This window comes from Talpa europaea (genome assembly GCF_964194135.1).
Source record: "Talpa europaea genome assembly, chromosome: 4".
Taxonomy (NCBI): domain Eukaryota; kingdom Metazoa; phylum Chordata; class Mammalia; order Eulipotyphla; family Talpidae; genus Talpa; species Talpa europaea.
In genome coordinates this window covers 146,485,909-146,511,388 of record NC_140070.1, presented here as the reverse complement: position 1 = coordinate 146,511,388, position 25,480 = coordinate 146,485,909, and the positions used below count along the sequence as shown (strand labels likewise).

The window sequence follows — 25,480 nt, the reverse complement described above, 5'->3', positions numbered from 1 at the left end:
CCTGGTCCTGCCGGCGCACAGTGCCCAGGTCCAGGTGAGCTCACAGCCACGGCAGCAGTCCCTGCCACGCTGAGCCCCACAGGAACCCCCCAGGGTGTGAGGCCACTGCAGAGTGCGGGTCTGTAGGGCATCAGCAGGGCCTCTCCTGGGGCACCAGGCATGGGGGCGCGGGTGCAGCCACCCTGCCTGCCCACCTGCCCTGCAGCACCCGTGTCCCAGAGCCAGGCCCGAGTGGGGAGCAGGTTTCTGGCTGCCTGCCCCCTCCATGCGCCCCCCCTCGTCTCTCAGGGTGCCCACTGCCGGGGCACAGCCTGGGTCAGACTCAGGACCCAGAACCAGGTTCAGAAATCCTGCTGTGAGCGGGAGGCCAGGCCTGTCACCCTCAGGACGCCTGGCGGTGCTGATCCGAGGACACAGGTGCCTGCCCAGCCCCGGGCCGGGCTTTCCAGAGACTCATTCCAGAGTGGGTCGTTTTATTTCTAGGAAGGACAACAAACTGCTGAGCCAAGGCGGCCAGTGCACACAGGAGCAGGGCACCGCAAGCCCCCGGGCACGGCCAGGCCACCGCCCCCGCCCCCACCCCCACCCCCACCCCCCCCCGGGGCTTGCCGGGCGAGGGCCGCATGGGAGCGGCTCAGAGGCACTTGGGCGAGAAGGCGGCGTGGCAGGTGGCCTGGACAGGGACGCCCACGTCCCCTGTCCTGGAGGGGAGGCCCTGCGGTCCACGGCCGGCCAACTAGCAGCAGATGCCTGTGGGCTGGCCAGGCGGGTGCGCTCAGAAGCCGGTGTCCAGGCTCAGGGAGCGGCGGCTCACGTGCTCCAGGCCCCCCGACACGTACTCGGCCATGCTGATGCGGTAGTGCGCCAGCATCTTCAGCATCAGCCGCAGGTTCAGCCACCACTGCTCCCGGGGCATGCGGTGCCTGCGCGGGCGGCGGGGTCAGGGCGCTGAGAGACCCCCACGGCGCCGGGCCAGCCGCCCGCAGGGCAGAGGGCGTGCCTGGCACACCCACAACACCCCCTGCCCCGCCCCCTGGACTCACTCAAAGTCGGTCTCCTCCTTGAGTTCGGTGACGGGGCTGAAGGCCACCGCCTTCTTCCGCAGGCCGATCACGCTGGCCGAGTCGGGGGCGTTGGCGAACACCCGCCCTGTGGATACACCCGAGCTGAGCCCTGCCCGCGGCCCCCCACGCCGGGGCCCCGCCCCCACCGCACACGCACCCTTGCGGTAGACGGCCCGCAGCTTGTCCGACACCCAGAGCATGGCCTTCACCCCCAGCTTGGTGCCGTAGTTCCGGTCGAAGGGGGTCGGGGCCCCGCCCTGGAAACACAGCGCTGAGACCGTGGCCCGGGCAGGAGCCCCAGCGAGGCCCTGGGTGGCTTCACGCGACCTCCCGGCGGGGGCGGGGGCTCGGGCACCCACTATCTCCACGGGCTCCTCTGCCTGCGCGCCCAGGTCCTCTCCGAATCCGGCCTAAGAGCCCCTCCGGAGGCCGGGCGGCCGCCTGGGTCCCACCCCAGGGAGCCCGGGGAGAGCACCGCCAGGCGCCCCATATCGCTTCCTGGGGCCATGAGGGGCTTGGCGGGGTGGCGCAGGAGCACCCCACAGCGTGGCCTCTGGCGGAGGGGGCCGCGCACCTGCTGCAGGTGGCCCAGCACGTTGGTCCTGCAGTCGAAGACGCCCTTCCCCTCGGAGGAGTAGAGGTTGTACAGGAACTCCGTGGTGTAGTGCTCGTGGCACTTCTCGTTCCTGGGGGCGAGGGGCCCACGTCAGGGGCCAGGCCGCGTCTGGGAAGGAAAGCCTCCCGCCCGACCCGGCCCCCGCCGCCACCTCACCGCAGCACCAGGCCCCTCTGGATCTCCGTCTTCATCTTCACTGTCATGTGCTCCACGTTGGCCTGGGGGGAGGGGCCCAGGCGGGGGTCAGGGGCACACAGGGGAGCCAGAGGTTGGGGCACAGCGGCCAGCACTCAGCCCCCAGGAAGGACCACGCTAGACTAACCAACAGGCAGGGCCGGCGTGGCCAGGAGAGAGCGCCACGGGCCCGCGGCTGGCAGGAGGCTGGAGATGGGGCTGGGGCGACGGGCTGGGGGCACAGGGGGACGGAGGGCAGGACCGCTGGGGGCACGGGGCTGCACCGGTCCCACGGCAGGGAGCCCCGGCTGGCCTCAGTGGGAGGCCGGTGGGCTCACCTTCAGGTCGTGGATGTTGAATGGGTCCTCGAAGACGTAGGCGGCGTCCGCGCCCACGGCGATGCCAGTCACGGTGGCCAGGTAGCCGCAGTAGCCGCCCATGGTCTCCACGATGAACACGCGGCGCTTGGTCCCCGAGGCTGACTGCTTGATGCGGTCGCAGCTCTGCGAGGTTGGGGGGTGAGGGGGGACAGTGAGGTCCCTGTCCCCGGGCAGAGGCCCAGGACCACAGAGTGGGGCCCTCAGCTGGGGCGCCGCCGCCCCCGGGACACCCAGAGGGTGGACGCCAGAGTTGCCCAGCCTTGATGTTCCCGTCTGTATATGGGGCCACACGCCCACCCACAGCTCAGCACACGGCGGCCAGAGGGCGTGTGGCCAGGGGGCGCTGGGCGTGTCCACGCAGCCGTGGCCGGGACGGACGGCCTGACACAAAGCCAGGCCGCACCCCACCAGACGCCGCAGCCACTCGCCACCATGGGAAATGTCTGCACATCCCCACCCCAAACCACCCGCCCCATCGTGGGGCGCTTTCAAATACGGGGCCTCCGGCACAGCACCCACCAGGAAGCGGGAAGACCCGATGGAAACAGGGCGAGTGGGTCACCAGTGCCCAAGCCCAGACGACGGAGGGGAGGGAGGCGGGGGACTCGCGACCAAGGTCCTGCACACAAAGAGCACCGACGAGCGGGGAAAAAGGGCAACTCTGGGGACAGATGATGTGTGAAACACCTGCATGGGGGCCTCCCTGGGGGCGCAGCGTGGAGCCATCAAGCTGTCGCCAGCCCCTGCAGCATGAGTTCCATCCCCGGTCAGGGAGCTGCCCACAGGGCGCAGCAGACCCCACCTGTCTCCCCGCTGGCCCCTCAGCAGTGGGTTTCAGTGGACCCGCCTGTTCTGCTCCCCACTCTGTCTCTGGGAGTCCTCTCCCCGCTGCACCTCTGGCCCGCACCCCAGCTCTTGTGTGCATACATAAATAAATCTTAAAAAAAAACCCACAAGTGGGCAGCACTGATGGAGAAGCACCTACCGCCCCACATGAGGACACGCCGCCCACCGGGCTGCCAGTTGGGTGGGGCCCGGGGCAGGCCGGGGAGGCCCACGATGGCAGGTGCCAGGGGGGCCGGGGCCTCCCCCCTCAACCCCCCCCATCTCCTTGTTCAGTCGTGTTTCCTGCTCCCAGACGGCACAGAGGCTCCCAACAGCCACACACCCCGGCCAGCGTCAGCACCCAAGCCCACCTAGCCGCTGAGTCCCTGGGAAAGCTGGTTGTGTGGGGTCACTAGGGGCGCCCAGAGGCATGGAGAACTGGCGAGGCCGCCCAGCCCAACCCCTCCAGGGCGGCCCCCACCCTAGGGCTGTGCCATGGCAGACAGCACCAGGGCCTGGAGCCCTCCCCCGCCGGGTGGCCCCAGCTTCCCCAGATCCCCTGCGCCCACGTCCCTGCACGGAGCCATGGCCTGCACCCGCCGTCTACCTGGCTGGAGCCCACGGTCCCCGCTCCCCGAGCGAGCCCTGGGCCATGCCTCTCCCTGCCCTCCCAGAGGCAGAGGGCGGCCAGCCTGGATGTGAGCTGTGCCCTGTCCTGACCGCAGCCCCTGTCTTGGGGGCTTGGCCCTGCCACCCCCACACACCTCTGGGGTCTCGCCCACCGGCCCGTGCCCGCGCCCCCCAGCGCAGCCGGCACTCACCTCCATGGCGGCGTTGACGGCGGTGTCGCAGCCCAGGCTGAAGTCGGTGCCCGGCACGTTGTTGCTGATGGTGGCGGGGATGACGCACATGACGATGCAGAGCTCCTCGTAGCGCCCGCGGGCCTCCACCAGCTGCAGCACCCCCTCGTAGGCCTGCGCAGGTGCGGCTCAGGGCCCGATCCCACGCCCGCCGCCCCCACCCCGCCCTGCCCCGCCGCCCCCAGGGGCTCCGCGGCCAGGGACAGGACCACAGGGACGCCTGGCCCCGGGGGAGGGCCCCGGCCCCCCACAACCCCGCCTGGGCTCGCCGAGCAGCCCCACCTCAAAGCCGCCAATGACCAGCAAGGCATGGATGTTGTGGGTGCGAATGTTCTCTGCAATCTTCTCTAGGTGGCTCTTGGGCAGCGTCCTGGGGGCAGCACGGCCTGTGGGGTCTGCTCGGATGGGGCCACCCCAACCAGCCACATGCCCCTGGTGTCAGCAACTCCGTGGCCAGTGGGGCAAGGCCGGGCTGGACACTCTGGGGTGCACAGCCCATGGGTGGGAGGGGTGGCGGGGTCCCCGCAGCATCCCCCCACCTGTGCCCGGCGCCCAAGGGGGGGCCTCACCTCTTGGTGCCCAGCAGGGAGCCGCCGCGGCCCAGCCAGCCGGCCACGTCGTGCCAGCCCACCTCCTGCACCTGCGGGGGGTGGCACTTGAGGGGTAGGTGGGAGCTCACAGTGCCTCCCAGGACGATGCCTGGCGGGGAGCACTAGGGGCACCCACACCCACCTACCTGGCCCCGGGCCAGGCCCTCGAAGCCATCGTGCACCACGTACACCGTGTGGCCCTGGGAAAGGCCAGTGCGCACTGCCGAGCGCACAGCCGCGTTCATGCCAGCCGCCGGGGCCCCCACGTTCAGGATGGCCAGCGAGAAGTTGCTCTGTGCAGGGCAGCGGGAGTGTGAGCGTGGGGTGGCGCAGGCCCAGGGGCAGAGCCCCGCGAAAGCAGCTGCCCCGCAGCCCAGCCCGGCCTGGCCCACCAGCCCAAGCACGTTTGGGCCCTCGGCAGGCGGACAGGGCGGGGCCTGGGCCAGGCAGGCACCGCGGCACCTGGAGCCCAGGGCGGCCAGCCCCCGTGGCCCAGGCAGATGGACGCCGGGAGAGGCCAGTGACGCGGTGAGACCCCAGTGGCCGCGCGAAGGAAGCAACACACTTGAACGCCAGACCTGATTCTGCTGGGGACTGAGGCCGCCGCCTCGGCCTGCTCAGCGTCGGCAGCCGGGGCCGGTCACACCCACTGGCCCTGGGCCCAGGAGCCTGGGAGAGCCTGGTGGGTCGGCCGCCTCCCCCAGTCAGCCACATCCACCAGGTGGCGCGGCTGGCAGGGGGTGTTGGGCCCAGCCAGTCCTGCCCCCAGGACCACACACCCAGAGGTGCGGGGGGACATGGACACCGCTCGGCCACAGCAGGCCCTGCCCGGCCTCTGGGACAAACCGGGGCCAGGACCCCCAACTGTGACTATTCGGAGGGGACCCGCCTTTTGTCCCCAAATTGCAGAGTCTTTCTGTTCCGATTTTGAAGTGAGCCCAGTTCTGGGGGTCAGCGCCTTTGGGACACGACCCCAGCGCCACACCCGAGCCGGTCACTGCCGGGGGCCACCCGCTCACCCCCAGGCTCAGGCGACAGGGGCTGCATCCCACCCTCTCAGCCCGCAGCCCAGCCGACCCCAGCCGGGCTGGCACCGGGAGGCCGCGGGGACAGGCACCTTCTCCTTGGAGGCCTTCTGGTGCGCCAGCATCTTATAAATGCTCCAGTTGTTCGCGAAGCTCCTGCAGAGAGAGCCGGTCATGCGGCCCCATCCTGCACCACAGCCCTGCCGGGCACTCGCCAGCGGTGCCAGACCCCGAAGGGACCCCCGAGGCTCTCGCGACGCAGATCCAGCCCGCCTGGGGAAGGGCAGTCCCCCGCGGAGCCACCGCAGCCCTGCAGCCGAGGCCCCCTCTGGCTCTCCGCCCTGGCGCCGTCTCCGGGGCTGCTCCCCGCCAGGCTGGGGAGGGTCAACCCGCTTTCCGTCCCGCAGCCCCACCTGCCGCGCAGCTGGATGGCCTCCTCGAAGCGCTTCTCGTCCATGGCCCTCTGCACCTCCTTCGTCTTAGAGAACACAGGACGGGCTGCGGGATACCGCGCGCACCCACGGCGGCCGGCAGCCCAGACCCGCGGGGCCGTGGTCGCTGCCCGGCTAGCAGCCGGGGCAGCCGAGGCCCGGCGGGCACCATGGCCAGCAACCTGTCCACCAGCAGGGCCGCCCTGATCTCGCTCCTCCACCCCAGAGGCCCCTCAGGAGCAGAGGCCACAGCCAAGCCAGCCCGGGGAACCTCTGCCAGATGCCCCCCTCCTGGCTGCAGGGACCCCAAACTGCACAGCTGGCACCGCACCCCCACTCCAGCCTCTCAGGCTCCCCGCTGTTCCCGCTCCCAGGGCTGCCTGCTGCAGCGCACGGGTGTCCCCACCATCCGAGCTCCACTCAGTGGCTTTGCCCCCATCGCCTCCCACTCTCCCCCCCACCGGCCTGCAGGCCTGTCCACTGCCCGCCCCAAGAAGCTAATCGACCTGGCTCCCAGCTCCCCCACCTCTCCTGGGGCTGCGGGCCTCCCCACCCGTCCCGCTGGGACCCAGGAACGGCCGGGGAGGCAGCCAGAGCCGGGGCGGTGGCGGGGGGCAGAGGCCCCAGCGGCCGCCCAGCGGAGCACACTTACCACCTGCACGCACTCCATGAGGGGCAGCCGCACCGACTGGTTCCCCGACAGGCTGACCACGCAGGCCGGTGTGTCGGGCGAGGCCTCCAGCAGCGCCATCACCGCCTCCATGCCCATCTGGCTGCTCTGCGGGGCGGCGGGTGGGCTCAGCGGGGCTCACGCCCACGGGCACACGCGGGACTCACGGGGACACGCTCATGCAGGTACACACTTGCTCACACATGGGCACATACACGGGGCCGCTCGAACCCTCTGCTCTGGCCCCAGAGCCCCGCCCCCCAGATGCCGGCCCGCTCTGAGCTGCTGTCCCCTGGACGAGACTCCCCGCGGTGTCCCTTCACGTCGCGGCCGCCCCGGAGCCCGTGCAGGGCACACGGGCACAGACACTGGGCCTCGCTGGACACGCCCGGCCGCCACAAGGCAGGCAGGCACCCCCCCAGAAGAGAGCTCCTGCCCCCCAGCTCTGGCCTCACGAGGCTCCCAGGCACCCAGGACGTGGCTCGGCGCCGCTGCAGGGACGCTGCGGCCAGGGCGGGGCTGACAGACTGTCCTCATCCCTGACCCTGGCACCCACGTCCCCCACACCCTGGCCTGAGTGTCTCTGCCACGGGGCCCAGGAAAGGGAGAGTCCACAGAGAGCCCCATGGAGCCGCGGGCAGAAAGCAGAACGGACCTCAGGCCCAGGATGGCCAGCGGGTCGGACACCACCAGAAGGCGGGCACAGGGGGACCGGCCAGACCCAGGTCACAGCTGCACCGTCTAGCTCATCCCCACGCCCCAGAGGACCAGGCCTGGCCTCGCCAACAAGCCCGCAGTGGAACACGCTGCCCACGGCGCAGGCCAGCCCGCCCCCGCACCTACCAGGACGCGGTCGAAGGCCGAGGGGGTGCCTCCTCGCTGCACGTGGCCCAGCACCGTCACCCGTGTGTCGAAGCCCAGCCTCTGCACCACCAGCTGCTCGAGGGATGCGGCCATGAGCCCCGCCCAGGCAGCCCACGAGCCCGGAGGCAGCCCCAGCCCCACCTAAGCCCCCATAGGGCCCCCATGGGCAGCCCCGCCTGCGCCCCCACGGGCCCCCCGTGGGCAGCCCCACTCACGTCCTTCACATAGCGGGACGAGATGGGCTTGCCATGGCGGTCAATGGCGCCCTCGGCGATGATGATGATGTTCAGGCGGGAGCCCCGGCTTCGAGTCTGGGGGGGCACACGGGAGGCTCTGCCACTCTGCCCGGGGCCTGCCGACACCTGCCCCCGCCCACCCTGCCCGCCTGCCCCAGCCCCATGCAGGAGCAGGTCGCAGGAGTGGGGGAGCTGGGACCCTGTTGGGTGGGCCGGGAAGGGGCGGCGCTGGGAGGAGGGGCCCTGGGGCCAGCCCAGGCGGGGGCAGGGGGCGGGGTGGCCCCAGGGAGCCATGAGGAGTTAGGCGCTGGAGCCACAGGCCCTGGGCGGGGCCCCCTCCGGCAGGTCCGGGTCAGGCCAGCCTGGGACACCGAGGCTCTGTCTGGGGCTGCACTAAAGTGGGGTGATCTCACTGCAGCCCTGGGTGACCCTCTCGCTGTCTGCGGTGGGAGGCAGCGGCTCCGGGCCCACGTGCCGGGTCAGCCCTGGCAGGACCAATCACTACGAGGCGCACCACGGACTTTTAAGTACTTTTCACACCCCTCGTTCCTCAAAGACCCAACAAGCGGGGCCCCCTCTGACCCGGGGGCTCACTTTGCCCCACAGCAGCCTCAAAGAGGAAGACAGAGGGGCAGCAGCTCCTGTGAGGCCAGCAGGAGAGAAACCAGGGCTGGAGGGCTGCCTGGAGAAGGTGATGCTGGCGCAGGTGAGGGGAGAGGCCGGGGTGGGGCTGCAGGTGGAGCAGACTCCTATACCCCAGCTGGAGGTGTGCAGGGCAGAGAGCAGCACCGGCACCTCGCAATTGGGGAAACTGAGGCTCAGGGAGGCCGGGGGAAGGCCTGAGAAGAAAGAACCAGGGTGTCCTGACGCTGCGGTCAGGCCGCACCCTTGGCGGGAAGCCAAGGCCAGGTCCATCAGGGGCCGCCACACCGGCGCCCCGCCCCTGAGCCAGGCCACGTGGTCCCTGGGCTGACGGCACGCCACCACTGGCTCCACCTCCGCCCTGCCCTTGGCCACACTGGGGAAGGTTCCAGAAGCCAACCCAGGCCCTCCCACTGCCCTGGCAGGATGCAAAGCCGCAGGGGTGGGGGTGGGGCCACGTCCTGCAGCAGCAGGGAGGGAGGCCGCCACCACGGTCACATGGTGACCGGACACCCCTCCGGCCGCAGGCCCGCCTCCCCCTCGGGAGACGGGCACCCTCCTCGGATCCCGCCCCGCCCCCACACCCAGCGGCAGCCGCCCCGGGGCCCATCCAGCCGGGAGCCCTGGCCTGGCCCTCCCTGCCTCCCGGATGGCCCGCTGGGCCCCTGCCCTGGAGGGCACCCCGAGGGGCAGCGCAGATGCGCCTGCTGCAGAGCTGGTCACATGCTCCGGCTCCAGGGTCAGCCCTCGGGCCAGGCGCCTGGCCCTTCACAGGAAGGGCCCAGCGCTCACCTCCCCCAGCCGCTCACACATGAAGTTCTCCCAGCCGTCCTCGGGGGGCGCCTCGGGGATGAACAGCCAGTCGGCTCCAGAGGCCAGGGCGGACACCAGGGCCAGGTACCTGCGGGCAGGGCGGGGCGGGGTGGGGTTGGCGGGCACACCAAACCGAGCTCTGAACCTGGACCCTGGTCACCTACCTGCCCTCTAGGCACCTACCGGCCACGGCCCCAGCGGCCCGGCTGCCCTCCTTACCCGCAGTGGCGCCCCATCACCTCCAGCACGAAGGTCCGCTGGTGGCTGTGGACACAGGAGCAGTCAGCACGAGTGTCCAGGCCAGCTGGGCCAGGCAGTGCCCGAGAGACAAGACGGGCATTGCCCAGGGCCTCTGGCCTCTCCCTGGCCGCCAGCCTCGAGCCGCCGGGTCGCTCTGGGCCTGCCAGCTGACCGGTTCTGCACTCCCTGGTGGGCCATGTCGCTGGCCCGGCAGCCGGAGCGACCGCGCGGCCGCCGCGCACCTCTGGGCAGTGGTGGTGATGGCGTCGATGACCTCCATGATGCGGTGCAGCGCCGAGTCGGTGCCGATGGTCATGTCGGTGCCGCAGAAGTCGTTGTCGATGGAGCCCACCAGTCCCACGATGTTCAGGTGCGCGTAGGTCTGCGCGGCGCTCGCTGAGATCCTGCCTGGCGGGAGGGGCGGCTGACTGTCCCCCCGCACCCCGGCGCCCGCCCGCCGTGGCCCTCCGCTCCCCGGCCAGCAGCACCCACGCGGGCAGCCCATCCCCCCCCGGGGTCCCCAGAGCCCCGGAGCCCCACCCCACCGTCTCCCACATGCCGGCCCGGAGCAACGGAGTCGGAGAGGGCCCCTGGCCACTGCTGCCCAGCCATGTGCTCTCCAGGCCGTGTGGTTCTGGCTGTGGCCTTCCAGAATGGACAGAGCCTGCGGCCGCCCTGCAACACTGGCCAGCACCTGGAGGAGGGCCGCTGTGCCAGGGCCCCCGCAGACCCACCTTCGGCCACCAGCTCCTCCAGCAGGCTGCCCCACTCGCTGCGGAAGATGTTGGCGCCCGTGAGGCTGCCGTCCCCGCCGATGACGCACAGGTTGGTGATGCCGCGCTGGACCAGGTTGTAGGCCGCCGCCCGGCGCCCCTCCCTGGTGGTGAAGGCCTTGCAGCGGGCGCTGCCGATGATGGTGCCACCCTGCAGGAGAGGGCGCCTTCGCCACCGCCACTGGGCAGCCGGCCCCAGGCAGCGGGACCAAGGGCGCAAGCCCAGAGCTTTCTCTAGACCTGGGCATGCCCCCCCCCGGGCCTTTCTCCCCAAATTTACACCCACGAGTGTGACCCTGGGGAGTGGGGGGAGACGCAGCCACCCGCACCCCAGCCCTGGGCCATCACACCCAGGCCACAGCTGGGCTGGAGCGGAGGAGCCCCTGCGGGCTGCGCGAGGTCAGCGTGTCGGTAGGTGTGCCCGTGTCTGTGGGCGCCTTCCTGGCACACGTGTGTGCCCACGGGCCAGAGAAGCCCCACAGCCTTACCAGCTGGATGATGTTGGACACGCTGAGCCAGTTGGCCGGCTTGATGTTCTCGCCTCCTTCCACGAGGCCCTCATAGCCCTGGAACGCAGACCCGGCCTGAGACAGGCCCACACCGCCGGCGAGCAAGTGGGGCGGGGTGAGGGTCCCGCTGCTGGGCCCCCCAAGGCCTTGGGGCACAACCGCCTGCCGAGGACAGCCGTGTCCACTCCCCTGGACCCAGCCCTGCCTATCTGGACCTGACATAGGCTACTCCCTGGAGACTCACTGCCCTGCAGAAGGCTCCAGACTGCACAGGCCGCGAGGCCCTAGAACTGGGCACTCCAGGCCCACAGACCTGACGGTGAGCTTTGAGGTTGGCGTGGCCTGAGGAGGGGCAGGGAGGGCAGCACGAAGTCCACCCTCTGTTCACCGGACCCCCGCGCTCCCAGGGCCACCAGGAGGAGGAGCAGGAGGGCGAGGGTGGGGGCTGGTGGCAGAGGGCCAGGGGCGGTCCAGCCGCTAGGCGTGTGCTGAGTGTGTGCCAGTGTCTGTGTGACCATGAGTGGAAACCCCCGGGGCAGAGGGTGCCCCCGAATCTGAAGCAGGGATTTGGAGGGTAGGTGAGGCAGAAGAGAAAGGGGCAGATCTGCCGAGTCAAACGGCCAGAGCAACCAGGGCGGGAGGGCGCGGGCAGGGACCATCCACCGGGGCGGCGGGTGGGGCTGCCCGCAAGCTGCCAGGGAGCAGCCCGCGCCCGCCTTACCTCGTAGATGAGGAAGACCTTGGCCCCCACGTAGATGCCCATGCGTGTCACGGCCCGGACGGCGGCGTTCATGCCTGCGGGCAGCACCGGCACTGAGTGCGGGCATGGCAGGGACCACCCCCCGGCTTCATGGCACCTGTGAACCCCGTTCTCCCAAATTCCAAGCATTCACAAATAAGCCGCCCCAGGTTCAGACTAGAGGACCCCACCTGGGCCTGGACCCCGGGTCGTCCTGGCCTCCTCCCCTCGTGCCCCCCGCAGCCTCTGCAGCTCAGCGGAGCCTCCACCCACGGCCCCCACCTGGCCTGGGGAGCCGAGCACGCGGCACTGGCCCGGGGGAGGAGGGGGCAGGTGGGGTGTGGGCAGCTGCCATCCAGACCGGCCCTCAGCCTCTGCCGAGCCCTGCCCATGACACAGGGGGGGCAGCTCGGGCACATCCCTGCAGACTGCCCAGGGCCAGAGCCCCTCACCCTCCAGGGCAGGCCCTGGGCCCCCGCACCTGCCCCTAGAGCAGGGTCAGGGCTGCACCTGCCCCTAGGAGCCACCGGGGAAGTCACTGCCCAACCAGCCCCGGAGCCCAGCCCGGCCCCAGCGGTCTGCAGCGTCAGGGCTCCGGGGAATGAGCAGGCTGGCCAGCAGGAGGGCACCCAGCGAGGGCAGGGGCGGCCCCCAAGGCCCCTCCACAGGCTGCTGTCCTGGGGGCTGGCATGGAGCTGGCGCTCCCAGATGCTCCCTGAAAAAAACCCTCAAGGGTGTCCCCAGAGGCGGGCGCAGCGCCTTGGTCAGCAGCCCCAGCGTGGACAGCAGGCAGGCCAGTGAGCACCAGCCTGGGCCTGGAGGGTGAAGGGTGAGGGGAGCAGGAACTGCCTCGCACCTTCCTCCTGCCCAGCCTGGGCACAGGTAGCAGCATCTCAGGGGCAGAGGGTTAGGGGCCACACGCACGTCCTCAGAGGCCAGCAGGGCCCGGCCAGGGGCCCGGGCCTGGGAGGGGCCTGTGCTCAGTCTCGCCCCAGGAGCACTTGGCTCCCCGACCTCCCTCTGGAGGCCCCAACCTGGCAACAACCTTCCCCCTGGAGGCAGCTTCGCTGAGCCTCACCCCCAAGTGGGGTGGCAGCCTCCCTCCCGCCCCGACCCCACCCCGGGCTCCCGCTGGCCCAGGCCTCAGCCGTGGTCGACGTGGTGACCCCAACACGAGGACTCTTGACCTTTGTCCTGGGCCATAGTCTCGCACCTGGCTGGGAAGGTGGGGCCAGCAGAGCGGGCAGGTCTGGGAGCCAGGAAGGGGGAGGAGCCCCCCCAGAGGCTGGCTGCGCGGCCGCCACAAAGCGGGGCACCCGGCACATCCGTGTGCAGAGAGGACACCAAGAGCGGGAGGCGGCAGCGGAGACCTGCAGGGAGGGCACGCAGGCGCCCTGTGCCCACTGGCAGCCAAGGCCCTGTGGCCGACAGCCAGAGCCAGGCTTGAGCGCAGGGGTGCAGGCGCCAGGCCGGGCAGAGCGGGAGCCAGCGCGCAGCTGTCCACGCGCAGCCTCACACCTGACTGAGCACGAAGCCCCATTTCTAAAGAAATCGTGACTATCCCATCTCTCAAAGCAGGCGGAAGTGGGGTTCTACAGGCCGTAGTTAGGGGCAGGAGGCCAGTGCGCCCCCATATACACACAGCCACGACAGCTGGACTGCGGGGTAACCCTGGTTGGAGCTGGGAAGTTCTGAGGCCCAGGGTGGGGGGCTCCTGGCCTGAAGGCCCCCTTTCTTCCCGCCCCCTGAAGGCTGGGGGGGCTGTAAGCAAGATGGGGCAGCAGCGAAGCCCCGGGCGCAGCACCTGGAGCCCGCTGGCGGCCCTCCCTGCCTCTTGACTCGGGGCTCACTCTTCCCAGATGCAGCCGGGAACCCTCCTGGGCTACAGTCCTGGGGGGCACGCCACCGTGCCGCCAGCTCCCCACAAGATGGGCGTTTATTTGGAAGGATGTGGGGTGCTGAGGGCAAACAGCGCCCATGGCAGGGGCACCACCGCCTGGTCTCCGGGACCTCGGAACAGAGAGGCTGTTCTCCCTGGGCGCCTCCAGCTCCTCCGTCTCCACGAACCGGCCCGCACCCTCCCCTGGCACCGGCCCTGGTCTGGGGGTGCTGCTGGAGCCTCTCCCGCAGCCCTGACCAGAAAACTGGGGTACATGTCTGCCAGACAGGTCAGGATGGTGGAAGCAGGGACGTCTGCATGAGGCAGCTGGCCGCGGCGGCACACCCACTGCGAGTGCAGCACCCGGGCCAGGCCAGCCAGTGGACACTCACGGCCTGGCCAGGCACTGCCCTGACCGGCCCCCGGGCCCTCCAGCCCACGCTGCCTGCTGTGCCCACTCCAGCCACCTCCCTGGGCCCCTCCGGAGAAGCGAGTCCAGCCTTCTCATAAGTGTCCCCCACCAGGCCCTTCCCTGACCTGATCTCATGGGGTGGTGGTCCCCCAAGAGCACCCTCCAAGCCTGCTCCCCCAGGCCCCCCCCAGGCCCGCTGCCCGGCAACAGGCAACAAGTGCTCTGGCCTCCGGTGGCGAGGGACGAGGCCCTTAGCAAGCGGCTACCAGCCGGGCCACCCCAGAGGGCTCAGCCGGGAGGGCAGGAGGCCGCGGCGCAGACAGTGGACAGTGGCAGATTCCTGCTGCCTTTCCAGGCATCCACCCACGTCCTCCTCGATTCTGAGTGGGGACCGGGGAGAGGGACCCGGGGCAGGGGGCGGGCGTCCAGCTCATGCTGGGCAGGGGGCAGGCCAGGCCCAGGGCTTGCTGGCTGAGTGCCTGCTGCCCAGTCCTGCTGCCCGGTCTACTTGAGGTCTCTCCCGGGATTCAGGACATGCGGCGTGGCCACGCGGCCCAGCTGGACAGAGGCCGCTCTGGCCAGGCAGAGGCACTGGAGGGCAGCGGCCAAGACAGAGCCAGCCACGAGGAGGCCTCAGGGACCGAGCCCCAGGCAGGCACTGGCCGAGCTCCAGGCCGTCCCGACCCGGGCAGGCCCCGGGGGGCCCGCGCGCAGCTCCTGCCCCGGGCGCCGCCCGCACCTCCCTCCCGGCTCCCCGCCCCGGCTCCCCGGACCGCGCCCCCAGCTCGGGGTGAGGGCTCCGGGGCCCTGGGATAGGCTGGCGCAGGAGGGGGCGGGGAGGACGTGGGGCGCAGAGCCCGCCCAGGACGCCCGGTCGGCGCTGCCCGAGCCCCGGGTCGCGTCCGGGCCAGGAAGGGCCGCCCGGCCGGGCCCCGCTCGGCCAGGCCCGGGAGACGCGGCGCCGCCCGGGGGGGGGGGGGCGGGGGGCGGCCGGGGCAGGAGAGCCGCACCCCGAGCCCGGGCGCCGCGGACACACCCCCGCGCGGGGCGGGGCGGGGCGGGCGCGCGCGAGGCCGTGGCCGGGCGCACGTACGCGGCCCCGAGGCGGGGGCGCAGGCCCGGCCCGAGGACCCGCTGCCCCCGCCGCGCCCCGGCCAGGCCAGGCGGCCCGAGGGCCCGGGCCAGGGAGCCGGCGCCCGCCCGCCCTCCCCGCCGGCCCCCGGCCCCGCCCGCCCCGCCGGCCCCCGGCCCCGCCCGCCCGCCCCGCCGGCCCACCTTGCGCGTCGCCCCCGCTGGTCAGCACGCCGATGGCCTTGCCGGCCCCCGACGCCCGCAGCTTCTCCAGGTCCACGGTGGCCATGGCGGCGGCCGAGGCGGACCCGGGCTCGCGCTCCCGCCGCTCCGCGCCGCAGTGGCCGGTCCCGCCCCGCGCCCCGCCCCGCCCCGCGCCCTGGCCCCGGCCCGCCCCGCCCCGGCCCGCCCCGGCCCGCCCCGCCCCCGGCCCGGCCCGGCCCGGCCGCCCGCGCCGCGCCACGTCGGAAGCCCCGGGGCCGCGTCTGGGCCGCCCCCGGGCCGGCGGGGCGGCGTCTCCCCCGGGGCGGCCTCGCGCGCGCCGCTGGACAGCGGGGCCCTCTCCGCGGCCGTCCAGGCGCGCCCTCCCCCCGCAGCCCAGGGCCAGCCGCCGGCCGCGCCTCCTGGGCCGCGCGTGCGCCGAGCCCGGCCGTCCACGCCCCCTCGGAGGAGCGGGGCGCCCGCGGACGCCTGCGGGGTCCTTCCGAGGGGACCGACCGCCGACCCCGTCCCGAGCCGCGCCCCGCGCCGCGGCGGGAGCCCTGCCCGGTGCCCGCCGGGGCCAGCCGAGCGCGCCCGCGGCCTGGGACGGAGCCCCGGGACTGCTGCCCGCGGGCGCGCCGGGCACCTGCCTTGGGGCAGCAGCGCCGCGAGCTCAGGGGCTGCCTGCGGGACTCGGGGCAGCGGGAGGCGGTCGCCAGGCGGTTTCGCTCATGTGGACCATGAAGAAGGAGACTAGGGCTCCCCGGGGCGCAGGGAAGTCTCAGCGCCCTGGAGCTGTCGCCAGCCGCGAGGCCAGGCCAGGGAGCTACCCTCAGGGCGCAGCAGACCCTCCTGACCCCCGCTGCTCCCCTCAGCGCTGTGTTTCAGGGGATCCGCCTGCTCTGCTCCCCGCCCTGTCTCTGGGGAGTCCTCTCACCCCGCACCTCTGGCCTGCACCCCAGTTCTGTGTGCATGAATAAAAAATCTTAAAAAAAGAAAAACTGGCAAGACACGGCTGAAACAGCCCTGAGGCTGAGAACACGTGGTGTCTGTGCGCGGGGGCGCGGCCTGGCGCTGGGAGGCGAGAAGCGCAGGCCGGCGGGGGGCTGCCCCAAAGGATACAGAATGTCCCGGCAGGACCCCCGGCCCGGGGAGCTGGCACACTGCAGGGCAGGGCAGGGACCTGGGCCAGGCGGGGCATGCACGCAGGTCAGGATCCCCAGGGCAGACTGCCCGCGGCTGGGCGGGCCCTGGGTAACCCGGAGGGGCTGTCTGGCCAGCCAAGCCTGGGGGCAGGGGCGAGGCGGGGGGGGGGGGTGGGGGGGGGGGGGCCTGGCCAGGCCGGGCGGGGCCGGGGGCTGCGCTGTGTCCTGAGCGGGGCGGGGGGCGGGTGCCGGGGAGCCGCGCGCATGTTCCTCTGCATCATTTCCTTCACGACAGTCACGTTACTTCCTTTACTTACAGTTACAACTGCTGGGGGGGGGGGGAGTGCGGGGCAGGGAAGGGGCAGCGGGTCCGGGAGATGAGTGGGTCCGGGAAGGAGACCCCAGCGCCCGGGGGGGCCCGCCGAGGGCAGGTCTGACTCACACACACAGCCGCGAGCACGTTAAATCACCGGGGCAGGAGGGAAAAGCCAATTTCTCCCCCCACCCCCCGAAAGCTACCGCCTTCGTGAGCAATTGGGAAACCGCCCGGGCACCGGCGGGGGCGCCCAGACGGGCCCAGGAAGCGGCCGGAGGGAAGGGCCCTCTTTCCGCAACGGTGGGGCCTGGGCAGCCGCAGGTCGCAGGCCCTGAGCAGTTCACCAGCCGCTTTGGTTCAGCTGTTCTCCTGGTTTCCTGGGGACACAACCGCCTCTGGCCAGCGGGTGGGCCAGCGGGTGGGCCAGGGCTGCAGGCCTGCGTGCTGGGGACCGAGCAGCCAGGCCCAGCACGGGGAGAGCAGGGCCTGGCCACAGACACGGCCCCTCTGTCAGGGGACCCCCCCGGAGGCTCAGGGGCTTCCGATGCCCTGAGGACGCAGGTCCTTGTGGACAGGTGGTCCTGGCCAGGTGCAGGCTCCGTGGCAGCAAAGTTCAGTGGGGCGAGCCTCAGAGCCCCAGGCCTGGTCACCACAAAGCAGCCTGGTGTGGGGACTCCGGGGAGGGGCGCTGGGTCCCCCCAGAGCTAAGGGGGAGGCTGCAGGCCCATGTGTGCAGCTGGGGCGCCAGGCCTGTGGAGTCCAGGGGGGCAGCCGGGGCAGCAGCCTCTGCTGTGGGTGATGGCCTCTGACCCCACCCCTCCGGCCCCTGGAGGTCAAGCCAGAGCCGGCGGGCAGCCCCTTGCTTGGAGATGGTCATTTCCAACACGGACAGCCGCGCCGAGTCAGCCTGGCCTGCAGACGCCTCTGCCCGCCCCTGGCCCGGGAGTACGACGGGCCCATCCCGCTGAGGGCAGCAGAGGCCACCTGCGAGGAAGTAGGGGCCCGTCACCTGTGGGGTCTGCGGCGGGGAGGGAGTGGGGATCTGCAGGGGGGGATCGGAGGCAACCAGGAAGCTGGCTCCCCGGCCTGGACAGCACTCCTGCAGAAAGCAGGGGTCAGCTGCTGAGAGGACAGCGCCATGTGCAAGCTCTCAGGAGCCTGACCCGTTTGGTCAAGGAGAGTGTCTGTGTCCCCCCTAAATCCCGATTTTGGGGCCCCAATCCCCAGCAGCTCAGAGCATGACTATTTAGAGATGGGGTCAGCGGTGTCTCAGTGGGGCTGGGTCACGGGCAGCCCTGACCCAACAGGACGGGGTCCTTGGCCGAGGCGCAGGACAGACTCCCAGGGACGCCGCGAGGCCCCGGGGACGCATCCACGGCGGGGGGAGGCTGGGGCCGCCCAGGGAGCCAGCTCTGCTCCCCCGGGCGCTGGAGGCAGGAGAGCCGGCCGGCTGCTGGCGGGCAGGATGCCGGGCGCCCTGCGGACACAGTTCCCGCTGGAAGGACAACCCCACCCCGTGGAGACGCGGGGGCCAGCAGAGCTGAGCGGCCCTCACCCGCGTCCTGCCTGCTGCCTGGCCCATCTTCAGAGCGTCTTTTTACTTCTCCTGCCTCCACCCAACCAAGGAAAGGCCCAGTGCCAGGCCGCCCGGGCAGAGGGGCCAGCCCGCAGCGGGCAAGCACCAGGCTCCCGGAGGGCTGGGCCACCGGCTCACCTCCGCGGGGCACTGAACCCCAGCCCCTGTGGCTCCGGCGCGCCCCCAAGACAGCTATGGGACCACCTGGGACTCTGTGGCCTGGTCCAGGCCTGGGGGGGGCAGCCCCTCCACCCCCTCAGGGCGGAGTCACACTCACAAGTCCACCTGTGCGGAAGGGGGCGCCCCCTGCAGTGCCGGTCAGGAGGAGAAGGCGGGGGCCTCGGCCAGCGGGCGGGACATGCTCTGGATGGCCCACTGCAGGATGCCATCGAAGGAGTGCTGCGGGTGGAGGGGGGCTGGGGCCGCCAGCGGGTTGAGCCGGGCCCCCCCCCCTCGCCTGGTCTGCAGGCCGCCTGGACCGTGGCATCCCGATGGGCGGGCACCCCCTATCTGACCCCCTGTTCAGATGGGGAGACTGAGGCTTGAGGCCACAGACAGGTCAGTGGGGACGACTCTGCATCCAGAGCTCCTTCTGGGCCCCCAGGCACAGCCACCCAGCTGGGGGGTGACCCTGCCGGCCCCTTCCCTCACTGCTCGGGCCTGGTGCCCCCGCAGGGTGGGGGCCTGCACAGGGAGGCTGGGGCGTTGCCCCCAGTACCCTCACCACGCCAGGTGACCCTGCCTCCTGGGGCCATCCCGACCCGGGTCCCCCCTCCTGCACCCCTGCAGACCCTGCAGGGCGAGGCTGGGCCCCCAGGAGGTGTGACAGCCACCTCGGGCCGGGACGCAGGAAGGGCCGGCCCGCAGGACGGTGAGGCAGCTGCTTCCTCTTAGGGTGGAGAGTGGCCCGCCAGAGAATGCTGGGGGTACGGGTTGGGGCAGTTGTCGGCTCCCTGGCAGGGCCGGGCGGGGTGGGGGGTGCCTCTCGGGCGCGGGAAGGGGGCGTCGGCCCTCTTGCACGGGGCTCCTGTGCGGGGCCTGGCTGTGCCCAGAGCGGTCTCCAAGCCTCTCCAGGGCGGGGTGTGGCCGGCGCGGGCGGCAGGGAGGGGCAGGTGAGCTACCTCGCTCAGGAGGGACTCCAGGTCATCCCTGTGCAGAGCCGGCTCCGGACCCGAGTCGTCCGCCTGCAGCACCGAGGAGGGAGAGTCTCGGAGGCCCGGCCTGGAGTCTAGATTCCCGGAGGCCACAGCCGGGGGCCATGGGGGGCAGGGGCCCTCCTCCTCCAGGCAAGCCTTGAGAACCGAATTCTGACCCTGCCCCCTCCGGCGGTGGCGCAGGGCAGGGCAGCGGGCGGGAGGGACTGGGCGCTGCCGGCCCCGGGGCCCCGGGGAGCTGCCTCCGCGGGGGTGTGGCCTCTGGGACAAGCAAGGGGACTTACAAGCCACTGGAGGGTCCTGCCCCCAGGAACCGTGCTGGCCACCGTCCAGCAGCGAGGCCAGGTGCCCTGGGGTTGGCGGTGCCACAGGGGCCTTGGGAAAGGCCAGGCCCACCCCACACCCAGCCCCAGGGCGTGCGGGGAAGGGCAGCGGGGCCAGATGGGTCACATTTTGGGTCACGTGGGGGGCGGGCACCCAGCGCAGGTGGGGTGGGTGAGGACAAGCTCCCAGGAGGAGCTGGACTCTGGCTGCTGGGCCCCTTGAGTGGAGCCGGGGGCTGCCACCCACACTGTGTGGGGAGCGGCAGCAGGAGGCAGGGCCCCTGAGCAGGGCGGGGGCACCCTTGGGGTGTAAGGTCCAGCGCCCACGTGCCCTGGAGCCAGGCTCCTCCAGGGACCGAGGACAGAGGGTGCCCCTGCCCCAGCGCACCCCTGCCCAGCCAGGTGAGGGGCATCCGGACTTTGCCCTCACCCCACTCCCCTGTAGGGGGGCCGCCCCCCACACAGCCGAGACCCCAGGAGCGGGGGGGCCGGCAGGGGCGGCTCAGGGAGACTGGGCCTGGCTCAAAGGCAGAGAGGCGGGCGGGGCTCCCGCGAGAGGCTGTTATCAACCCCAGGGAGCGGAGCGGGCGTTGCAGGAGATTAGGGGGGCTGGGCGGGCCCTCAGGTCCTGTCCCTCCCTGGCCCCGGGGCGCATCTGACCTCAGCGGGTGCCGCCTCCCCCTGGCTCAGGCTCGGGCTCGGGACCGGGTCTCCGGAGCAGGCCTTGCAGCGCGGGGCGGGCCTGCGGGGAGAGAGGCTGCAGGCGGCGGCTCCGCGGACGGGCCCCCAGCAGGAACCCCAGCCAGGGCACCCCCCCCAGCCCAGCCTCCCCTAGCCCGGCCTCCCCCAGCCCGGCCCCCCCAGCCGGGCCCCCAGCGCCGGCCTTGCCCGCACTCACCCCGGGCGCGCGGCGCCCCCCGGGAAGTGGCAGCGCCAGTGGAAGGCCAGGGCGCAGCGCCCGCACCGCAGCAGCCCCGCGCCGCCCCCGCACACGCCGCACCGCCCGGCCGGGCCCTGCGGGACGCGCAGCAGCGGGTGACCCCTGCCTGGCGCCCGCCCGAGGGGCTGGGGTGTCCGCCCGGCAGGCCCTCTGGACCCCGCGCAGCTTGGAGACACCAGCGCCCGCCTCGCCCACGGGCCCCGCCCTGCGGCCTGGTCCTGGCCCCCAGAGGGGTGGGAAGCGGGGGGAAGTGGGGCACGCGTGCTGGCCTCGTGAGGAAGTGGGGGGCCGTCAGAGGCCGGGACCCCACCGGGGGCCTCCTCCCCGCCCCCAGAGCCCCCACCCTCGCCCAGCCCTGGCCCCTCCAGGCCCCTCCTCTTGCCCTGCAGACCCCTCACCTGCTGCCCCTCGGGGCCCGCACACAGGAGGGGGCGCAGAGCCAAGGGGTCCAGCTCGGGGAGGGGCTCTGCGGAGGGCGGGGCCGGCAGGTGCTTGTAGACGGCCGCGGCGTCCGCCCCGGCGGGGGGCTCCCTGGGCAGGCCCCTGGCCTCCTCGCCCGCCGACCTCAGACCCAGGAGAACCTGGCCGGAAGGGGCAGTGCCAGCAGGGGGTCACAGGGGACTCGCCCAGCGCCGCTGCTGGAACCCCGGGAACCCCAGGGGGACCCCGCACCAGGCAGGGAGAGTGGGGTGCACTTCCGGGCTCTGCGACTCTCACAAGACCCGGGCCCCTTCCTGCTAAGGAGGGCTGCCCGCCCAGCACCTTCCCCCACCGCCCCCCCCACATGCCACGGCCTCTCGCCTGCCGCACAGGGAGCCTCGGGTGATACGGGCGGTGCGCGGGGTCCCCTGTGTGGGGCACACAGCCCCCCAATCAGAGCATTAAGATCCTGAAGCCCCTGTAGAAAGTCCACCCCTGGGTCACCGGGGTGCGGGTCTGTGCTGGGGGTGCAGACCTAGGCCTGGGGCGGGCGGTGCCTACCGGGGTGACTGTGGGCGGCTCGGGGAGCCGGGGCTCCTCCACCCGGAGCAGGTCCCTCGGGGCGCGTCCCTGGAGGCAGCTGGAGCACCTCCACATGCCGCTGCCACGTCCCGGCAGGAGCGAGGGGGGAGGGGAGGAGGCAGAGCAGAGGGCAGGCCCAAAGGGAAACTGAGGCCAGGCGGGAGGGGGCAGAGCCCCGGGGAGGGCCTGGGCTGTCACTGCAGGGGAGGCCCTCGCCAGGCTGGCCCGTGTCCCCCCTAGTGCTTCTCCAAAGAGCCCCACACCTGACAGCCCTGCAGGCGGGGCCTCCCGTGCTCGGGAGGGGCAGAGAAGAGGCTCAGCTGAACCCCCTTGTTTTAGCGCCACAGTGTCTGAGCCCCAAAGAGAAGTGACCTGGCTGGTGCTGGGGGCGGGGCGGGGCCTCGGGGGGCGGGTGATGGGGACACCGGGGCTCTGAACCCCAGCACCTACCGGGGATCACACCCGCATCCCCACCCTTGGGGAGGCAGCCTTGTCCTCTTGCTCCCCAACTCCAGAGGGGACTTTGCTTGGGAGCGGGGGTTCAGCCACCGCTGGGGCTCGGCTGGAGTGGGGGCGGGGCTGGGAGGGCCGGCAGCACCCTGAGCCGCTCACCTGGGGACGTCCCTGAGCGGCGGGGACAGGCAGCGCAGGTGGAAGGCGCGGGGGCAGCCGTCGCAGCAGATGAGCTCCCCGCCGTCGCGGCACACGGCACACTCGTCCTCGTTCTGCGGCGGGACACGCGGCCCTGAGGCTACGCCGGGCGCCCTCCTTGCGCCCCCCCCCCCCCCCAGCGCTCTGCAGCAGTGCCCGGGGCCTGCTCCCCTCCTGGCACTTGCCCGAAATTCCCCACTCCTGGGGTCCCCCGAGACCCTCCATCCCTGAGGTTCTAGTCCCCTAACTCCACCAGCCTCTCCCGGCACCTGCGCCCCAGGCACCCCGGACCATCCCCCCACGGCTGCCCCCACAGACCCGCCTCCCATGCCGCCTCCCTGCCAGCCCTGGCCTGGATGGCACCGTGCCCACCTTCTCCAGAACAGCGGCCCCCCCACCCCCGGTCCCCCAGCCCCCAGCCAGCTCCTGGGCGTTACCTGGTGAAGCAGGGGCTCGCTGGGGAGGGCCGGAGGGGCCGGGCCCCTGCCCTGCTGGCCTGTCCTCATGTCGCCCCCGCCCTGCCAGGGAGGAGGGTGGTCACCAAGGGGCAGCAGCCGGGCTCCTCTCGGAGCCGCCCCCAGTGAGCTCCAGCCCGGAGGTCCCGGGGTGCGGAGGCCAGGCCCCCCTGGGGTGGGTGGGCAGCACTCACAGGGGCGGCGGCCTGGGGTCCCTTGGCTCGGACCAGAGTCTTCAGGCCCCCGCTGCCGCCGCCGCGGGTCCTGCTCTTCCCCGCACCCGGGTCCTCACCCTTGCCGGGCGTGTAGAACTCGCTGCCCACCTGGATGCACTTCTTGGAGCCGGCTGCGGGGAGAAGCCAGCTGGCCCCGCCCGCCCCGCGCCCCACCCCGGGGGTCAGCCCAGGCCTCTGCCCAGGCGCTGGCTCCCTGCCTGCCCCCACCCCGTCAGCGCTGACGCAAGGAGGGCTCTGTCCTGGGGGATGCGCCCCCACACTCACGCCCACCTGCAGCCCCGGCATGACCCTCTCTTGGGACCCGCGAAGGGGGCTCACGCTGGGCCCTGAGCCCCATAGTGTGTCCTCGGGAGAGGAGGGGGGCGGCAGGGAGGAGGCCGAGGGGCCGAGGGAGGCGCTGCCACCTCCAAGCCCCACAACGAGGCCTCCGCACCCCCAGCTCTGGCACCTGTGACTGCCTGGGGCAGGGCTCAGCCGGGCCCACCCCAGCGGGCAGACCAGCCCCCCCATCCTCGCGCCCCAGCGGGTGCCCAATGTGGGGGTGCCGGGGGTAAGCAGGCGTCCTGCAGAGGCCTGCGTGGGCGTGGGGCTGCGAGGGCTCCGGAGTGGTGCGGGCGTGGCCTCACAGGCGGCCCGGCCTGCGTGTCCAGGGGCCCCGCTCCTTGGGCAGCCCACGGCCCCGGGCCAGCAGGAGGGGGGGACGCGGCTGCCGGCTTGCGGTGGCGCCCCACGGGGGCTGCGGGCAGCAAGCGGCAGGGCCCCATTCTACCTGACTCGAACACCTGCTGGATGAGGACCCTCTCCGCGGCCCCGCGGGCTCCTGCCACGTCCCCGGAGGACATGGCCACGGCTCTCTGCACCGAGGCGGACAGGGTCTGAATTCCTGCAGAAGGAGCCGCCCAGGGGTCACGCGCCGGGAGGCGGCCCCGCGCGCCCCCCAACATGGGCAGAGGGAGGGAGAGGCGGCTTCCCACCCTCCACAGACGGACAGACAGTGCGGGCAGACAGCCGTGGGCTCCGGGGTCCGTGCCCTGGGCACGGCAGGGGACAGAAAGGGACAGGGCTGTGTCCAGCCGAGCGGGCAGGAGGATCCTCTGGGAGGAGCAGTCTGAGCAGGCCCTGAGGATGGGGTGCTGGGACCCCCCACTGGGTAACCCGAGGGGCCCGTCCTTTTTCTGGGGTGTGGATGTGCAGCTGCAGGGCTGGGTGAGGGGCCAGGCCAGGGCATCCCAGCAGCCAGCACAGGCCCTGAGAGGGTGGACCCCGCCAGGCCTGCGGTGGGCGGCTCACCGTTCCCCGGGGTGGGGCGCTGCTGCTCCACACAGCTCTCCGGCCTCCTGGGGGGCTTGACCTTGGCGTGGGAGCCTGCAGGGGGAGCTGTGTGCCCAGAAGGGAGACCCAGTGGGATGTCAGGCAGGGCCCCTCATCTGTGGAAGCTCACCTGCCCACCTGCCCTGGCGCCCCGCGTGTCACCTCGGTGCCCCAGGGGACCGCTGTGGCCTGATGACCCAGAGGTGGCCTGGAGGGGCTCCCCCCGGGGTACCTGGGCTGGAGGTGCCCCTCAGGCCCGGGGCTGCTGCTGGGGCCACCCGTGGCTCCTCCACAGCCTTCCTCTTGGTGGGGGGTCTGGGCAGCAGCACTGAGGCCTTGGGGCTGCTGGGGGGCCTCCTCCCCTTCCGGGTCTGGCTGAGGTCCACATCTGCGGGGCAGGGGACGCAGGAGGCGCTGAGCCCGGACTCCAGAGCCGACACCAGGCAAGGCACAGCTTGGTCCCAGGGGTGGCTGGGACCCCAGCACCGCTCGCTGCCCCCTGGCCGCCAGCTGCCCGCCTGGCGCGGGGAGCCCCGCAGCATTCGGCTGTCACCCCCACCTTTGGGGAAGCTGTCCAGCACGGGCTGCAGCCGAGCGTATCTCTCCAGGTTGTAGTCCTTAAAGAGGACCCTCCAGAAGTCCAGGATGGCGGCGCCGTCTTGGGTCAGGAGCCAGGAGAGCAGCGCGTGCGTGGCCTGCGGGCAGCCCTCCCTCTCCTGCAGACGCAGGGTCTCCTGCCGCGGGAGCAGCGGCTAGAGGGCAAGCGCCGGCGGGGAGGTGGCCGCGTGGGCAGGGCCCTGGGCCCACTCCTGGCCCCGAGGGGCGGTGGAGAGGCGGGCGGCGCCCCCGCGGGAGGGGACGGTCCGCGGCGCCGGGGCGGGCGCGGGGCTGCGGCCGGGCTCACCTGCAGCTTGTCCTCGGGGACCACGTCGTGGTCGGCCAGCGCGTGCAGCAGCGGGAAGGCGCTGTCCACGGCCACCGCGATGTCCGTGCGGTGCCTGCGCAGGAGCTGCCGCAGGGCCGCGTCCCCGCCCGCCCGGGGCTCGCCTGCCATGGGGCGGGGGCGGCGGGGGGAAGCCCCTTTCCAGGCCTGGGGTCCCGCTGGCGCAGGGCGCTGCAGCCACACTCTGCGGGGTCTGGGCCTCGGCGCTCCCAGGCGGGACTGTTATACTGACTCCCGGCAGGAAAAGAGCAAAGGCTGCGCCCCCGAGCCAATCAGGGCCCAGCCCCCCCTCAAGGGACGGGGAGGTTCCTCTGGGAGGCCAGTCTGAGCTGGCCTGGGGCACGGGTGCCCGGCCGCCCGGAGCACACCTGGGGAGGACCGCGGCAGGGGTGAGGGCAGGGGTGTGGCGGAGGG

General features: G+C 72.5%; 2 protein-coding genes across 2 annotated transcripts; both read right to left on the bottom strand.

Annotated features, from left to right (window-relative positions):
• Positions 1 to 606: 606 nt before the first annotated feature.
• PFKL (phosphofructokinase, liver type) lies at positions 607 to 15,102 on the bottom strand (the record flags this gene model as incomplete). The annotated part of the gene is made up of 22 exons (XM_084231848.1): positions 607 to 923; positions 1,044 to 1,149; positions 1,222 to 1,321; positions 1,639 to 1,750; positions 1,837 to 1,898; positions 2,193 to 2,357; positions 3,881 to 4,033; positions 4,202 to 4,289; positions 4,489 to 4,559; positions 4,656 to 4,802; positions 5,627 to 5,690; positions 5,948 to 6,012; positions 6,618 to 6,743; positions 7,479 to 7,571; positions 7,715 to 7,810; positions 9,170 to 9,278; positions 9,410 to 9,454; positions 9,673 to 9,838; positions 10,165 to 10,354; positions 10,692 to 10,769; positions 11,434 to 11,507; positions 15,018 to 15,102. The coding sequence occupies 22 exons, from the start codon at positions 15,100 to 15,102 to the stop codon at positions 776 to 778; spliced, it is 2,343 nt and encodes a 780-aa protein (XP_084087974.1). The 3' UTR covers positions 607 to 775.
• Positions 15,103 to 18,369: 3,267 nt separating this feature from the next.
• AIRE (autoimmune regulator) lies at positions 18,370 to 25,177 on the bottom strand (the record flags this gene model as incomplete). The annotated part of the gene is made up of 14 exons (XM_084232776.1): positions 18,370 to 18,450; positions 19,173 to 19,235; positions 20,189 to 20,270; positions 20,427 to 20,542; positions 20,867 to 21,049; positions 21,450 to 21,549; positions 22,083 to 22,195; positions 22,559 to 22,639; positions 22,771 to 22,922; positions 23,582 to 23,695; positions 24,103 to 24,177; positions 24,356 to 24,511; positions 24,683 to 24,857; positions 25,028 to 25,177. The coding sequence occupies 14 exons, from the start codon at positions 25,175 to 25,177 to the stop codon at positions 18,370 to 18,372; spliced, it is 1,641 nt and encodes a 546-aa protein (XP_084088902.1).
• Between the last annotated feature and the right edge of the window lie 303 nt (positions 25,178 to 25,480).